The sequence below is a fragment of the Jaculus jaculus genome, chromosome 6 (assembly GCF_020740685.1).
Source record: "Jaculus jaculus isolate mJacJac1 chromosome 6, mJacJac1.mat.Y.cur, whole genome shotgun sequence".
NCBI lineage: Eukaryota > Metazoa > Chordata > Mammalia > Rodentia > Dipodidae > Jaculus > Jaculus jaculus.
The window spans coordinates 77687759-77704677 of NC_059107.1; the positions used below are offsets into that span (position 1 = coordinate 77687759).

Below are 16919 nucleotides of genomic sequence, written 5' to 3' on the forward strand. Positions count from 1 at the left end.
TCACTCTCATCCCCTATGTATGCATTTCTCACTTCAAGTTAACCACCTGTATGCATCACTTTCCTCACAGTGTAGGCAGGGTAGGTGTTTGAAAGCTGCCCCAGACCCTGGTTCCTGTTGCCTTCTCTCTGCTTCCAAGATGTGAACAACCTCTACATACACTCTTACCACCATGAACTGAACTGCTCCTTCATGCCTTCTGTGCAATGATGGACGATTGTAAATGCACTCTAAGTTAAACACCTCATTTTCCTAGATGACAGAAGGTCCTTTGGAAGAAAGGCTTTGTCTTGTTCATCTTTAAGTCCTCCACAGCACCCAAGACCTAATCTGTAGAAGATGCTCAAGAAATGTTTGTTCAAGGAGTGAGTGAATTCATGACTAGGACCTTGTAAAGAACAAGTCTACGCCTTACTAAACAACATTTTTAAAATAACTTATTTCTTCATTGAGGAAATGCAAACTAAAGTCACAATGAGATACAATCTCATGCCCAATAGGAAAGCTGTGACCTAAAATTAAAATGTTGATGAACATGTAGAGAAATTAGAGCCCTTGTATGTTGCTTGCGGAAATCTAAAAATGTTTATCAGCCATAGAAAACAGCTTGATGGTTTCTCAAGAACTTAAGCATAAAATTACTACAAAACCCAACAATCATTCTCTTACCTATGTACCCCAAATAGTTGAAAGCAAGTAACACACACACACACACACACACACACACACACACACACACACACACACTAATAATAGCATTTACCTTGATGGGCAAAAGGTGGAAGTAATGAAAATATCTATGAACAGATGGATGAGTAAACTGTGATAAACACATGTGAAGGAATATTAGCCACAAAAAGAATGAAGTTGTGGTAGATGTTAATGAAATCATGGTAGATGTTAATGAAGTCATGACAGAGGTTAATGAAGTTGTGGTGGATGTTAATGCAGTTGTGACAGAGGTTAATGAAGTAGTAGTAGATGTTAATACAGTCGTAGTAGATGTTAGTGAAGTCATGGCAGATGTTAATGAAGTTGTGGCAGATGTTATGGCATGGATCAACCTTGAAAACATGCCAAGTGGGAAAGAATCCAGACACAAAAAGATACAGACTGCACAATCCCATTTGTATGAAATATCCAGAATAAGTAAAGCTTAATAGAGAGGCAGATAACCATAGGCTGAGGGATGGGGAGAGGAGGAGTATAATTGCTTCATGGGTATGGTGTTCCCTTCTGAGTGGAGGAAATGTTTTAGAAATAGGTAGATGTTGCTATACAACTTTGTGACTGTACAGAATACCAATGAATTGTCCTCTTCATGACAGATAATTTTGTTATGTGAATTCAACAACAATTAAATAAAATTGACAACCTCATTCTGCTTAATAAATTATCCAGAACATGGACACCATTAAATATATTCCATTGTACAGATTTAGGGGTCACACCTAAGAGGTCTTAGCTAAGTGCCTTTGCCTAGCATCTACTCTAAGGTTTCAGTCAAGATGTTATCCAGGGTGCTGTCATTTGGAGGCTTGGCCAGGGCTGTGAGATCTCCTTCCAAAGCAGCAACTCCCATGGTGAGTACAGAAAGTCTGTTTCTCACTGCATAGACCTTGCCTGAGGCTGCTGGAGTGTCTCAAAGCATGACAGTTGGCTCCCCAAGGGTGAGCCATGAGAGGATGAGACAGAAGTCACAATGCTTTTACGTACTGGCACAGAAGTTTCCACAGTGTTTCCCACACAAGTCAACCTTATTCAATATATATATATATGAATTCCAGAGAGTAAGAATTGTTACTTTGGGTGTTGATTTCCACATCTCCTTTTTTCCATAGATAGATATGAATTAATGTATCACTCAGTCTGAACTTGCCCTCCAAAGACAGTGGAATGTAGCCTTGGTAACACATGATGGGAAGCATGGTGAATGGATGGCATGTATGGAACTGTACAGACCATTTCTAACATTTACAGGAGTTGCTTCATGCACACATATTATGAGAAATTGTACCTAGAAATAGGCTATTAAAGTTTTCTTTGAGATAAGGGTCTTCTGGGTAACTGGATCTCCAATGATGAGCCACCTATCTCACAAAAGCACAAGAGAACCAGGGAGAACATCTTGCTAGGCCTTGTCTCCAAGTTGTCTTTCATGGGTTATGATCTCTCAGTGCAAGGTTTCCCTAATAGCTCCTGGGATGCCCAGAGCCAGTCCCTGGGCCATTTCCCTCCCTTCTCTGAAATGGTAGCTTTACTAAAATTTACTAAACCCAAAATCTACTCCAATAGAGTTATAGGCAAGGTTGTGTCCTTGTATTAGTCAGACCTTCAAAGAGCTTGCTCAGATTGGTTTGCTATTTGGCACATTCCTAAAATCAGATTAATAAAAATGTACCAGAATCTTTGATTTGCTATAACATTATTTAATTGTATTCATTGAGGTAGAAGGTCCAAATGCTAGTTACTTTTCTTTGGAGACAAAAACAATCAGGCTATTAGAAGTTTGCACTTGAATAAAAAGTTTATTAGTGGGCTGGAGAGATGGCTTCGCAGTTAGCCTGAAAAGCCTTAGAATCCAGATTTGATTCCCCAGAACCCATGTAAACCATATGTACAAGGTTGCATATGAGTTCATATGCATTGGCTAGAGGCCCTAGCTTGCCCATTCGCTTTCTCTCTGTGTGTCATAAATTAAAACAAGTTTATTAGTAAGGACAGTAAAATGTGTAAAGAAACAATGTCATCTACCTTACAAGATGTGTACACTATGGGAGTGCTGGCTACCTGTTTTTCTGGAGTGACCTGAGGAAGAAGAAAGTACCAGAGAAAGGGGTCTTGGGTGAGCATAGAGATATGCAGCTCAGGGCAACCAGGAGGTAAAATAGGATAAACTTGGCTAAAGGGTTGTGCCTGCTTAGAGGGACTTAGTCTAGAGAAAATAGCTAGGTCTAGGGTCCTGGGAAAACAAAGTGAAAGGCAGAACATCCAGGGATACTGAGCCAGAAGGGGCCAAAATAACAGGGGTGCAATGGGGTCATTGTGGCTGGAGGCCTGGAAGGCAGGATCCTGAGGTCCTTGGTGTAGCAATGAAGGAGATAAAGAGTGCTGAAAGAGGAGAGAAGCAAACTTAAGAACAAGCCAACATGACAGTGATAGGACAAGTATACATGAAGGCCAGGTATACTGTGTATTCCACTCTGTGGAAAGAACTAACTCAAAGGAATCAAACACAAGGGAAGGGGGGGGGGACATAGAGAAAGGGCTGGTTATGGATTTAGATTCTTCCCTGGCTTTGGAATGGGGACAAGTTCACATGGGCAAAGCTTCACTAGTGATGTCTGCTCAGTTCTGCAAAGGTGAGAAGACCAGCTAAATGTTGTACCATGACAGATATGAACAAAGAGGGCTGCATTCCAGAATAAAACTAGGAAGCATGAAATTCATAAAGGTTTTGAAAGTATCTGGCTTGTAGAAAGTTGATTAAGGAAAGGACCAAAGAGGGGTTAGCAAACACCACACAGGACCAGAGTCCTGCTCTTGCCAAAGGCTCCAGGATATAAGATAAAAGGCAAACAGCTTTGTAGATGCCTGGATTTTCTTTCCTTTTAATTCACCTCCTACCCTCAAGTTCAACATTAACAATGTGTCTCAGATACCCTCAATTGAACTATACCTGGATATTATAAAGAAGGCCATTTTCCCTTGTAGAACATGCTATTCTGTTCAGATTTTATTTGCCTTCCTCAATTACACTGTCAATAAATGATTGATTCCATTATTTGCTATTAAGTTCAGCAAATATTTTCATCATACTGACTACCTACCAGACACTGCTAAGCATTCCAAGGAGATGTAGAGATGAATAATATGTCTCACATGGAATACCTTCATCCACCTACTTAGTATATATATTTTCTTTTTAATTTAAGTTATTTTTATTGACAACTTCCATAATTATTGACAATAACCCATGATAATTCCCTCCCTTTCCCCACTTTCCCCTTTGAAATTCTACTCTCCATCATATCCTTTCCCCCTATCAATCAGTGTCTCTTTTATTTTGATGTCATAATATTTTCCTCCTATTATGATGGTCTTGTGTAGGTAGTGTCAGGCACTGTGAGGTCATGGATATCCAGGCCATTTTGTGTCTTGAGGAGCACATTATAAGGAGTCCTACCCTTCCTTTGGCTCTTACATTCTTTCTGCTACCTCTTCTGCAATGGACCCTGAGCCTTGGAAGGTATGACAGATATTTCAGTACTGAGCACTCCTCTGTCACTTCTTTTCAGCACCATGGTGTCTTCTGAGTCATCCCAAAGTCACTGTCATCTGAAAAGAGAAGTTTTTCTAATCCAAAGGGAGAGTAGCATTAATGTGAAGGTATGAACATTAAGAGTGCTCACTGGACCATTTTGTGAGCATAGTATATACATTTAGTCAGACACCAGCAGATGTCATACCCCTAGGCCTCATGACTACCCCTGTTGTAGGTTTTCAGTATCAGGGATGTATTCCCTCCCATTGACAGGGCCTCCAGTCCGATTTGAGAATGGTTGGTTTCCCCCATAATATACATGCCACTACTGCACCAGTTATCTCAGTTAGCCTGACTGGCCAAATTTAAGGCTTGCAGTATCCACTGTTGAGTATCTCCACTGATGATTTCTCTCTCTCCCATTGAATGGCATGCAGTGTAGCTTTTTCCAGCTTTCTGTCAGCTGGTCTACATGGAGGAGGTTTTCAGCTCAGTTCCAACAGGATTTCTCAGTGACCTTGCAGCCCAAGTATGTGGAGTCTTTAGCAATAGGGTCTTGCCATCTATTCCTGGTGGGAAACCAAGAGCCTTGGCAATAGCCTGTAATGTTTTGGGGGTATTAGTGACTTCCCTGGCCAACAACTCACTGAAAGGTATCCCATCCCTGGCACTGAAAATTTTCTGGTAACTATCTATGGCTTCTGAGTGTTCCATCATCCAAAAAAGTAGGTTTCCATATGATTTATTGATATCCTCCTGGATTTTTATTAGCCTTCACTCCACCATTCCTTTACTCAATCTCTTCCCCTGACCTCATTTAGGCCTTTTCACCCCCATTAATCTGTTCTTCTACTTAAATATATACAATACCATCCTATTATATCCCCCATCCCTCCCTATATATATTTCCAAGTACCTCTATGTTCAGTACTGCTTTAAATATTTGATGTTACATCTATAATAGAAAACAAAAAAAGTATCTACGTTATGGAGTTTACAGCCAACTTAATATAAATGTGCAATTTAATGTCCTGATCACACAACTATAAAAATAAACATACCTTACAGGAGTTTCTCACAGCAGAACATTGTAATGTTTCCTAAGAAGGTGTCATTTTTTTCTGGGAATAAAGGAAGGCTAGCAAAAAAACCCTGTTAGAAAAGTTCAATTTTGACTTAAGAAAGAGACAGGAAGACAAAATAGGATGAGCAGTGTCCAAATGTGAACCAGAACCTGGAGTCCGGAAAACCTGAGAAGACTAGAACACCAGTTAGCTTCTGATATCGACCAGGAAGAAGCCAGAGACAAGGAGACAAAGGTTAGCAGGGTCCCCATCATTTTGAAAATGTTAGAAGTTTTGGAACACAGAGGAAGGCTGAGCATATGCAGGGCTAAACAGAGGTGCTTTCTAGATTTTCTTCTGACCAAACATCATTAGTTAATAACACTCCATGTTTTGAATGGATTCATTGTTCCTCTTTGCATGTGGCCTCTGGTCTCTGCAGGACTGAATGTGGGTTTGAATATGTGGCTGGATAATGATTTATTAGCAAACATTGATGCCATTTTTTCCTTTGTCATATGCACACATATATGTGTGTGTGCAGATGCACGTGCCCCATGTGGATGTGGAGAAGGCAATGAAGAACATCAGCATCTTCCTGCTTTGGCTCATCCACCTGTTTCCTTGAGACAGAGTCTCTCACTCAACCCAGAGTTGCTGATATTTTCAGTCAGCAAGCCACAGTGGTTCTTGGGTGCTTGTTCCCCCCAACTCACACTCACAGGAGTGGGTTGACAGACATATGTAGCCACATCTAGATTTTTACATGGGTATTGGAAAATCAAATTTGGGTGGTCTCAGGCCCTTATATTTGCACCATAAGCACCCTTATCTGAGCCATCTCCTCAACCTTAGATGCCAATATTTTAACAGGCATTCAACCACCATTATATTATCAACTCCATTACATGGGGTATTTTAAAGTGAAAATATGCCAGCATGGTGCCATCATTCATCAGAGGCCTAAATAAACGGGAGAGTATGACCTTAGAGTCAGGGCCTATTCCAGATACCTTACTCATGACAGAAGTGGGGACGTGGAGGTTGTGGCCGGCACAGAGGCTGTCCAACTCTTCATGACTTTCCAGTCCCTTGAGAGCTTTTCTCCACATCTCTTCAGACTCCATTATCCTTTTAGTTTGGAGCCGTATCTGAGTGTCTTCTCTTACAGGTCTTTCTAAGATGGAGCCTCATATGGGCTCATATGCTGGTTCTCCCTTTAGGATACTGCTGCCCACAGCTTGGCTTTTTGCTCCATGAATCTGGATTTAGTCTGAACAGAATGGCAACTGACTGCATAAGGTGAATGACTACTGGTACTCATTTTCAGGGAGTGAGACTCCAACAAAAGTAGTTACTCAACATAGTTTTCCTAAAAACCATGGTAGCTCTTTCAATTTATAGTTTAATGTCAACTTCAAAAGGCAATACATTTTACAAGGGACTGGGGGGTACATATAATTGGAAGTTTTGAAGTCCATAGACTTGGGTTAGAATTTTAGCTCTGCAGTAACAGATCTAGTTAGTGCAGACATAGGAGCTGAATTTGGTTAGAGCAGAGTTAATCTATTGACTATATGCCTCATTTGTAAAGTGGATTAACAATCACTGTTCCTCCTGAGCCATGAAGTTGCAACTGAAACCATGACCTTAAAGGCAAATTGTAAGGTACTTTACAAATATATGTAATTATATTTCTTTTTAGCCTCTGTTAATCCATTTTACTGACTCAGGCAATAACTCAGTATATAGGCTATGAGTGATTTGGGAAGTACTGAGGACACTGGAGATAGGAGTATGATATTATCTGAGCTGTGGTTGACCTTATAGTCCCCAAAGTCCATCTACTTGATGGCCAAGTTTCACCGTGCAGTCAGGGTTAAGCTGTCCTTCTTGTCTCTTCGGGTTATTCCAGGGCTCACCTGCGTAAGTTTTCTCTCAGAAGAAATACCCATATTGTTCTTGCAGTTAGAGTATGAGAAATACTAAGATACTATATGATAAGACCTGAATTGGTACTTCAGTTACTGTGTGAAGGCCAGAGTTCCCTATATCTTAGGAGTTCCAGGGTTGGTCACAGAGTCCTTCATGGAAGAAAGAATCCTGAAATGAAAACTTGCAGGAGAGACAAGTCACATAATGAGGACAAAAGGTTAGAACATGAGGAAGTCAGTCACAGGTGTATTTTTGTTGTTGTTTGTTTTGTTTTGTTTTCAAGGCAGGATCTCACTCTAGCTCAGGCTGACCTGGAATTCACTCTGTAGTCTCAGGGTGTCCTCGATGGCAATCCTTCTACCTCTGCCTCCCGAGTGCTGATATTAAAGGCCTGGCTCACAGGTAGATATTTGAAGAGATGAAATCTCCGCTCCATGCAGGGTAGAGGGCGATGCTTAGAGCCATATCATATGGCTTGGGATTAAGAAGTGGACTCGATTACTTTTCAATAAGTTCAGTTTTACTCAATTTTCTTTTCCTCTAAACATTCTTACTAGTAAAAAAAAAAAGAAGAAGAAGAAGAAAAAAAAATTCAGAAATTGAGAAGTGGAAACAGTGAACTCATTGATTTTTATGTCAGGACAACTTTATAGGATTTACTGTTGACAACACCTTAGCTTAGTAGCCAAGGTCATGGGTGTGCCAGCCCACAAAGACTTGTTCATATACCATGTTTGCCTTGGAACCAGTGGAGGTTTGGGAAAAAGAAAACTTACAAAAGTAGTTGAAGGAATTGATAACTAATCACATGAACCCGTCTCGACACCTCCCAGTGGTATCTGGGTCATGGTTAACTATTCCCAGAGTCCTTTATCATGGCAAGCACTGAAAAATTGAGCACTATATAAACCAGATTCAGAAAACGAATGGGACATGGAAAATCTTATTATGTATGGAGTTGAATAATTCCCAAGAGAGGCAACATGATAGGCCTTGTAAGTACATTTTCTAACTTATAATGTGGGGAAATTATAGTCTCAGTGTCAAAAGAGCCAAGGTGGTATTATTCCCCCCTCCATGAATTCTTCAAATTAAACCAAATTTGAATTTTGAAACCTTGATTTGGCACATAACCTTTCTGTTAACAATTCTCACTGGTTTGAAACATCTGGATGGGGAATCTTCTCCCAATGATCAATGATGACTAACTTTTTAACAGTCAGGTCTTTGGGGGTAGGTAGATATTCATATTTTAGGGTTCTACCTTTTGGGGTTCATCTTATTTACATATTGAAAAGATGCAGATATATTTCACATATGGCACAAACAGGAATAATTAGTTATAATTAGTTTTTGGAGCCAAGTTCTCACTCTGTAGCCCAGGCTGGCCTTACATCCTGTCAATCTGCCTGAATCAGTCTCCTGAGTGATGGGATTATAGGTGTGCACCACCACACTCAGGTTTGGATAGTCTGATGGAGTAGTTTTGCCCTCTGCAGCATCTGTTTATGTGGTAGGACTCACCTCACTATGATCACTGTTTATAGAATAGCTGTTTCCTTGCCTTAAAGGTGTATCTCACCTCTTCTTGTTGAAATAGCATGCAGAATATTGCAAGGGATACTGTGGGTCTGGAGAGGGGAGTTCCCATCAGTTCCGCTTGATATGGTGGGTATGCTTGGTCTCAGTGAGCCTTAAGTGCCCTGATTATAAACTATGTGCTGTGGGAAAGGGATCATTGCAGAACTTTTCTACCCTATCCTGTCCCTATCCCCAGTTCTCTGTCACTGACTCTCTGATTGCTGAAATCCACTCAAATGAGTAAGGCAGCCACACAGACAGGAAATGATTAACTGCAAATATTCTAATTCCTATATACATTCTGGCATGAAATGGAAATGGTGGTGTGTCTTTCATGCTTAGAAAAGGTGCTGGAATCCAAAGGAGAGGAAACCCCAGGGCATCAGTTTTCAGAGCAGGTGTCAGTAGACAGAAAGGATGGTGCAGAGCAGACCATGGGATTTGGGGTTTGTATGAAGAGCTGCACCAGAGGCTGTGTCCAGCAGCTGGAAGTACAGAGAAATGTGCAGAAAAACCTGAATTATGGCAACTATTAAATCTTGGCCCAAGATGATCCTGACCTGTGAGCAGACCAGTGTCAAGTGCAGAGATTTAGCCCTGTGCTTGAGTCTTATGAGGAAGATAAAGCATCGCCTTCTGAGCAGCCTGCACTCCCCATTCCTATTTACTGCATGGAACCACACTGGGGCTCTATGAGCATGAGACATGGGGAAACCTATAGATCCTTTTAAGAAGGCTGGAATCTGAAGTCATGTGAGGAATTATATTTGTTCCTTTTCAGATCCTGCCTTCCATCCTTGTGACCTTCTTCCTAGCTCCATCTCTGGCCATGATGGTGAGTAGGCTGGAAAGGCAGAAGCATGTCAAAGCTGATAATCAAGGATGACAGCCCTATAATTTCTCATGGGAACACTTTACTCCATAAGGTATAGACAAAGTACATGTTCTAGGCTGTCAACTTTTTTCCTTGTTCCCTACTCTCCAGAACACCAGTGACAGCCATCCTCTGGATGGATCTGTTGGGACCCAGACCATCCACATCAACGCCTTCCGAGGTACGGTCAGCATCCGAGACAACAATGTTTTGAGTGAATGGGATGGAATCTTGGACTACAAGAATGTAAGATGTGAAATATGTTCATTATAATGCCAAAGGAACTCTTGTCTGGTCTGAATGGGAACTCACTATTTCTCCAGAGGATGAGGATGCATGTTCACCATCCTTCTCCAGCCTTAGCCCTCCCTGGAGTGCATGTCTGTAGGTAGGCAAAGAGCCTTCTGGCAGCTGCAGTGATTTTTTTGAACCCCACATGGTCTATAGGGCTCCTATAGTCCTTTGTGCTCCTCTGAAGTGTTGATTCACATGGCTACCAAAGGCTTCAAAGCTAAGGACCACTAGAGAGCCCCATTTCTTGTAACAGATGTACAATGGAAGTTACTCTGTCTTGGCTCCAGACTTTTTTTTCTCTTTTGAACCTTTTAATGTCGACATCATCTATAGTTATTCCTTCCTTTTTTTCTCAACTTTTATTAACATTCCATGATTATAAAAATACCCCATGGTAATACCCTCATCTATCCCCCACTTTCTCCTTTGAAATTCCATTCTCCATCATATCCCCTCCCCATCTCAATCAGTCTCTCTTTTATTTTGATGTCATGATCTCTTCCTCCTCTTATGATGGTCTTGTGCAGGTAGTGTCAGGCACTATGAGGTCATGGATGTCCAGGCCATTTTATGTCTGGAGGGAGCATGTTGTAAGGAGTCCTACCCTTCCTTTGGCTCTTACATTCTTTCCACCACCTCTTCTGCATTAGACCCTTTTGGCTCCAGATTATTAATACTGATTTCTAACTCTGGATGTAACTTGCCTATATCCTTTGGTTGTAAGGACTCATAAGAAGATGCATGATCCAGAAAGGAATGCCTATGCCTTGGTTTAGCTGGTTAAAATGTGCTGTGACCACAGAAACGTCATTCAGCCTGTGTGCCACCATAGCCATAAGTGCACAACAGCACCAGCAGCTGCATTATCTGCTGAAGGGACTGCCCAGGGTGAAATGAAGTAAAAGCCTGCACTCCCAACCTGGCCTTTGTCACCCAGCCCCCAACACACACTTTTATCACATTCTCTCCAGCACAAGGACAACTCAGAGACCCAATGCCAGGGATCTCTCCATGCAGCCAGTGCCCTCCATAAAGACTTCCTCATTCTTCACCCTACCACATCCAATTCTTCAGCAAGTTTCCCCAAATCCTCCCAGAGTGCACACAACCTAGAGATATCCTACAATTCCATCTTAAGCCATGGAAACTTTTCGTCAACAAAATATTCCAGTGTAAGCCGGTCAGTGGCACAAAGAGACCAGAGCTATTGCTAGGGGCTTCATCTCATGCAGGTAATGAAATGGGCTCTGTAGACCCAGCTGAAGAAAACTGTAGCTCTAGTTCTAGCTTGAAGAGGCCAAATGTCAGGCCGAATCGGGGGTGGGGGGGTGGTATCTACAGCAGACCCAGACTAGAATCGGTTATAGTCCTGACCTAGGCACCTAATGGCCCTGGACATTCAGAGAGCGCTCTGTAATTTGCACAACACTCTCCCAAAAAGATAAGAGCTCATCTCTTCCTACCATATTCATGACAACTCTGGTCAAGGGCTCTTCTTCCTGCTTTGCAGATGAAGAAACTGAAGATCAGGGAGGCAACTAAGGACTCTGGGGGCCTACAGAGTGGTAGTGTAGGCCCTTAAAATTATTTTAGTATTATTGGAGCCAACTCCCTTAGCCCTCAGGTCAGCCTGCTAGCATTGAGGTACCCTGAGAGACTCTTGTGGGAGTGGCAGGGTCATAGCACAGGGCTTGGAGAGCAGCAAGGCTTAGTATACATACCAGTCTTGAGTCTGACCATAGTCCAGGCCAGTGCACTGCTGAGATGCTATGTACTGTGATCAGAAGGACGGCAAGGCACCGACAGCATTGTTGGTATTGTGACTGAATGAATAATTGACATGTTTTCACCATGTTGCTTTAAGCGTCTCTTGGTAGTTAAGCTGTTCAGCAAGATGGCCTGTGTCCTGGCCCAGATGGACCAAGCAGTCTTCCCCAGTTTGGATGATATTAGGAAGGTCCTGGGCAAACAGGTGAGTGAGTCCAGCTCACTCTGGTCCCCTTCTGCTCTGGTGTTTTCTAACTTACTGTCCATCTCCTAGTACTTCATCCAAGCTTGTTTATAATACCCACAAATTCAAACCATTGTGCAAAGACTCTGAGGCCAGTCAATGGCCCATTAAGGCAAATCACAATTGAATCAATGACTATTCCATATAATGACCACATTTAGATGTATTCCTGAAGGGTTCAAGTTAAGCTGGAGAATTCATAGTGTTGATTTCTTGTCTTCCTGCCTTCTCTCCTTCCCCGCTTACCACACACATGCATGCCATCTTTAATTGCCAATAAGCCCAAGATTGCTGAAGCTTTCTTACTTAGCTTCTCAAGGGAGAAGGTTTGTTTATTTATTTATTGATGCTAATAAACTAAGAACCAGCCACAATTCCCTGGAAAGTCTAAGAATCTTCTCTTGTTTGTTTAAGTGACTTGTACAACACATTTTGGCAAAACTCAAGACTGTGGCAGAAGAGTTTGCTAAATCTTGCGGGTGTGGGGGGATTAAAAATGTGCTTCAAGTTGCATAAAAATAAAGTAATGTAATTCTTTTTAAGAGAATAAAAATGGTTCCATTCATCTATCTTGACAAAATATAAATGCAACAAATAAGTTTTAAACCATTCTAAGTTATTTGGGTTTAGAAACCACTGAAGGCTGATATGGAAGTTACTGATGCAGATTTTTCTAGAATTGTGTTGTCCCCTTGTGGTTGGATAGAATATTGCAGTCAGACAATGAGTCTGGGTTGGCTGCTGGTATTGTCAACTGAACCACCCCAGCCCTTCACCACTTACCTGAGCAGGGTCAAGCTCCCTTTTATGAATTACCATGTCTGATATGCCACCTCTTCCAGGCTTCCAGTCGTTACCCGCCCACCAGCGGCTTGTCCTACACAGTTTTACCCACTCGAGTCAAGAACTTGGCCCAGTATGGAATGCCCATCAAGAACCTATGTAGAGCGGTTCCTGCCTACTTTGCTCAGCAGCAAAAAGCAGGTGTGTTCATGACTAGAAAGACAAGGCCATGCATGAATCAAAGAGATAATACTAGTTTTATGTCCTATTGACAGGCCATAATGACAATTGATAGCATTTCTTCATTAACAGAATAAAAACAATATAGCCTGGAATGTATTTCCCCTGTTGCCAGAGTTGATTCCTTACAGGGTTAATTGAGAAGGTAAACAGTTAGTCAAAGTCAGTGATGTAAACCAAGGGATTTGACAGGTGGTAGACACTCTCCCCTGAGTTGTTTCACTGGCCTCTGCCCAGCAGCCCATTGAGGAAGGCCTCTGGCTGTGGAGTCCTCAGTCTTTATTTTCAAGCCATCTGGAGCCTCATAGTTGTAAAGCACAGTGAGAAAGGAGTGGCTTGGTGGCTGACAATCCTCCGGGGGAATGTGATGGGAATTGGTGCCATCCCCCTTGGAGAGCTAGCAGTTAAGAAAGACTTCAAGATTTGCCTGTGAGTCTAGATGGTCAGTAACCTGAATGCTGCTTGGTCTAAGTTAGCTACAAGCAAGGCTTCATGACAGGGCTCCAGGAGGAAAACGGAGGACACGCAGGGCTGGGGCTTAAGAAGCATAACCAGGAACAGTACAAAAGGTGGAAGGAAGGAGGGCAGGTGAGAGGGCTCAGGATGAGGTCTTCCATGTCAGCCCCATGGTCTTACTAGTGGGGCTTCCTTGAGTATGATGTGCAACACAGGTACAACCCCCAATGTGCCCAGATATAAGCCGTGATGTGCCCATTGTACTCAATGGTCTGCTGGTGATCTTTTCTGCAAAGTGCTTCTCTTTCCTCTTGAAGGTACCGCCCTGGCAATAGACCCGAATTCCTGCTCTGAGATCCAGCTTCTGACTTTTATGGGGCTCTCCATCTGTGGGGAGAGTCCTGGACTCTGACCCTCCAGGTTTGCCACATGAAGAGTGGATGTGCCCAGCCTCTGCTGTGGGGAGCTGCTCATTTCAGTCCTCCACCTTCTATCACCCAGCATCAGCCCTGTAATCCAGAAAAAAGGGCACACTTGCTTTCTTGGGTAAAGCAATAAAGTTTCTGCATCACCAGTCCAACAGACAGGCTGGCGCTGCCTACCCTGTCCTCTCTTGGTATTGCTGGCCAAGTATAACCCAGAACATCCCACAACATGGTACAAAGGAAGAGGTGGCTCTCCCAGGATGTGTCATTTCTGAGTATCTCTTTGGGAAAATATCACTTGAGAATTTTGGCAATAAATGAATAAACTAACAAAATCACTATCTAAGCCTAGATTATACAGCTGGGTTTGAGGCTGCTCTCAGCCATGCACGGCCTGTCATCAATCTGCTGAGTGGCCGTGTTTCACACAGGCAGGTCCCGGCCAGCCCCAGCTGTCCATGGCCACAGCCCCTCCCCCCCCCAACAAGGTCCATAGCATGAGGTTCCATGCCTGAGCACAAGACACTCAGGGCTGTTGTGGGTGACAGCAATGGTCAGCTCGTGTTTACTGAGACTGCTACAGTGGGACAGCTTTCCTGGAATTCACTTGCGGGGCTGTGGGATATACTTGTGCATGTGTGCAAATATGAATACGTGTTTGAGTACGTGCAGATGCAATGTGTGTGTGCATGTGGAGGCCAGAGGACATGCACAGGCGTTGCTTCATCAGTAGGCTGTCCATTTCTCCCCCCCCCACCTCTCTCTCTCTCTTTCTTTTCTTCTTTTTTTCTTTTTCTTGAGACAGAGTCCCTCCCTGGCCTTGAGCTTGCCAAGTAGGCTGCCCAGCAAGCCCCAGTGATATTCCTATCTTTGCCTTCCCAGTGTGGGGGTTGGGATTACAAGCATTGACCACTATGTTCAGCTTGTCTTCTGTGGGTTCTAGGTTTCAAACTCTGGTCTTCATGCTTGCAAGGCAAGCATTTTACCCAATGAGCTATTGCCCCAAGCCTTCAGGTGTGTGTGTGTGTGTGTGTGTGTGTGTGTGTGTGTGTGTGTGTGTTGAAGAAAGCCCAACAGACTGGGCTTTTTATGAAAGAGAGAGAGACAGAGAGAGAGAGAGAGGGAGAGAGAGAATTGGCACTCCAGGGCCTCCAGCTGCTGTAATCAAACTCCAGATGTGTGCACCACCTGTGCACTTGCGTCACCTTGTCCGTCTGGCTTACTTGAGACATGGAGAGTTGACCATGGGTTCTTAGGCTTTGCAGGCAAACACTTTAACTGCTAAGCCATCTCTTCAGCCCATAAGCTGTGTTTAAAATGTTGAAAATAGATCAGAATTTGTGTTGAGGGATACTGTACAATAAAGTGCAGGTTTAGAGGGCACAGCTCAGTGAATTTTACATACACTTCCACAGAACCATCACCCAGATGAAGATGTGAAACTGTCCCAACACCCCAAAAAATGTTTCTTCATAATACTTTCAGAAAATACACTGCCCAAACCCCTCAGCCCCAAGGAAGTGACAAAGGGCAGTGATGAAGTCCACAGAGGATCCCTCCACAAGGTATAACACACCCTTTGGGACTCCTGGGATGGGGACTGGCTGGTGAATGCACTGGGATTCTCCCATTGCTGTGGTTACTTTGGGTCAAATAAGAGTAGAGTGGAATCGCCAAAGATCAGGAACAAATGGACAGGATAGCTGGCCATTGGCCAGGTATCATGTACCAAGGCCATATGCTGTGGCTATCAGGGTGAAAGCTGAAGTGTGGGCTGCACCAGTAGAGGCAGTGTGGAGTTAATTCCTGGGTGTCCCAAGGTTATTTGCTATCATGGGAGTGGGAAGATCCTACCTGCAGCTAGGGATTCCTCCAGTTCTGACTTCCTTAAAGCAGGGTCAACCCTAGCCCTCTCCCCAAGATACCTGATTTCATTCCTGTCAGGTCCTACTACCATGTTGCTATTGCATCAAGCAGCCTGTGGTATCCAGCTAATGAAAGGAATAGGCTAAGCCATTCTGCGCTTTAGGGATTACTATTGCTTCAGTCTTACTGGCTCTTTGATGTGTCAGGAAAGAAATGTGGACAGCGAGAGTCTGGGCCTTGCAAAGGCCACACGGCTAAGGAAGTGGAGGCCCTAATGCTGGGTGGAGTCCTGGAGCATGCGATCTCACTGGGCCAGCTCCAGCCCTTTGGGGGCATCTGTAAGGAATGGTTATGAGAATCGATTCACAGTGTCACAGGGTCAGAGCCTTTTGCCCTGGCTTAGCCACTCATCTTCAATAAGCCTTTAAAATAGCTAAATTAATAGTGATCTTGGGATGACTCAGAAGGCACCATGGTGCTGAGAAGTGACAGAGGAGCACTCAGCACTGAAATATCTCTATCACACAGTCCAAAGCTCAGAGTCTATTGCAAAAGAGTTGCCAGAAAGAAGGTAAGAGCCAAAGGAAGGGTAGGACTCCTTACAAGTGCTCCTCCAGACACAAAATGGCCTAGAAATCTATGACCTCACAGCACCCGACACTACCTACATAAGACCATCATAATAGGAGGGATATGATGGAGAGTGGAGTTTCAAAGGAGCAAGTGGGAGAAGGGAGGAATATTGTTTACAATTATGGAACTTGTCAATAAAAAATAATCTAAATTATAATGAAAAGCAGATAAAAAGAGTTTTAGTCAATGTGGCCATGTTGGGAAAAGAGATAAAGAGATCCAGTAACAATCCCCACCCCCCAATACACACACAGAGTCTATCTTTGGGGTCCTCCTCACATAAGGTTTGTATTTATTTATTTATTTTTATTAATTAGTTTTATACTCAATGAATACAGTCAAGTTTGTACCGTTGTTAGGTTCATCCATGTCCTACCCCTTCCTCCTTGTTGAGGTATATGGGTCATGCATTGTGGGGTTAGCCACAGTTATGGGTAGAAGTATCTCTGCGTATCATGACCCAACATGTGGCTCTGACATTCTTTCCACCCCC

At 43.1% G+C, this 16919-nt stretch overlaps 1 protein-coding gene across 1 annotated transcript; it reads left to right on the forward strand.

The window, feature by feature from the left end:
* Window positions 1-890: 890 nt before the first annotated feature.
* On the forward strand, window positions 891-13914 carry LOC101612775 (gastrokine-3-like). The gene is made up of 7 exons (XM_004662162.2): window positions 891-1080; window positions 9187-9335; window positions 9626-9679; window positions 9830-9964; window positions 11877-11984; window positions 12866-13007; window positions 13820-13914. Exons 1-7 carry the CDS (start codon window positions 891-893, stop codon window positions 13912-13914), a joined length of 873 nt encoding a protein of 290 aa, XP_004662219.2.
* The last annotated feature ends 3005 nt before the right edge of the window (window positions 13915-16919 follow it).

Coding starts and splice junctions, on each gene's coding strand:
- LOC101612775 (XM_004662162.2), top strand. CDS start 891: ATGGTAGATGTTAATGAAGTCATGACAGAGGTTAATGAAGTTGTGGTG. Junction 9,336..9,625: donor GCTGTGTCCAGCAGCTGGAA/GTACAGAGAAAT, acceptor GTTCCTTTTCAG/ATCCTGCCTTCCATCCTTGT. Junction 9,965..11,876: donor GAATCTTGGACTACAAGAAT/GTAAGATGTGAA, acceptor TGTTGCTTTAAG/CGTCTCTTGGTAGTTAAGCT.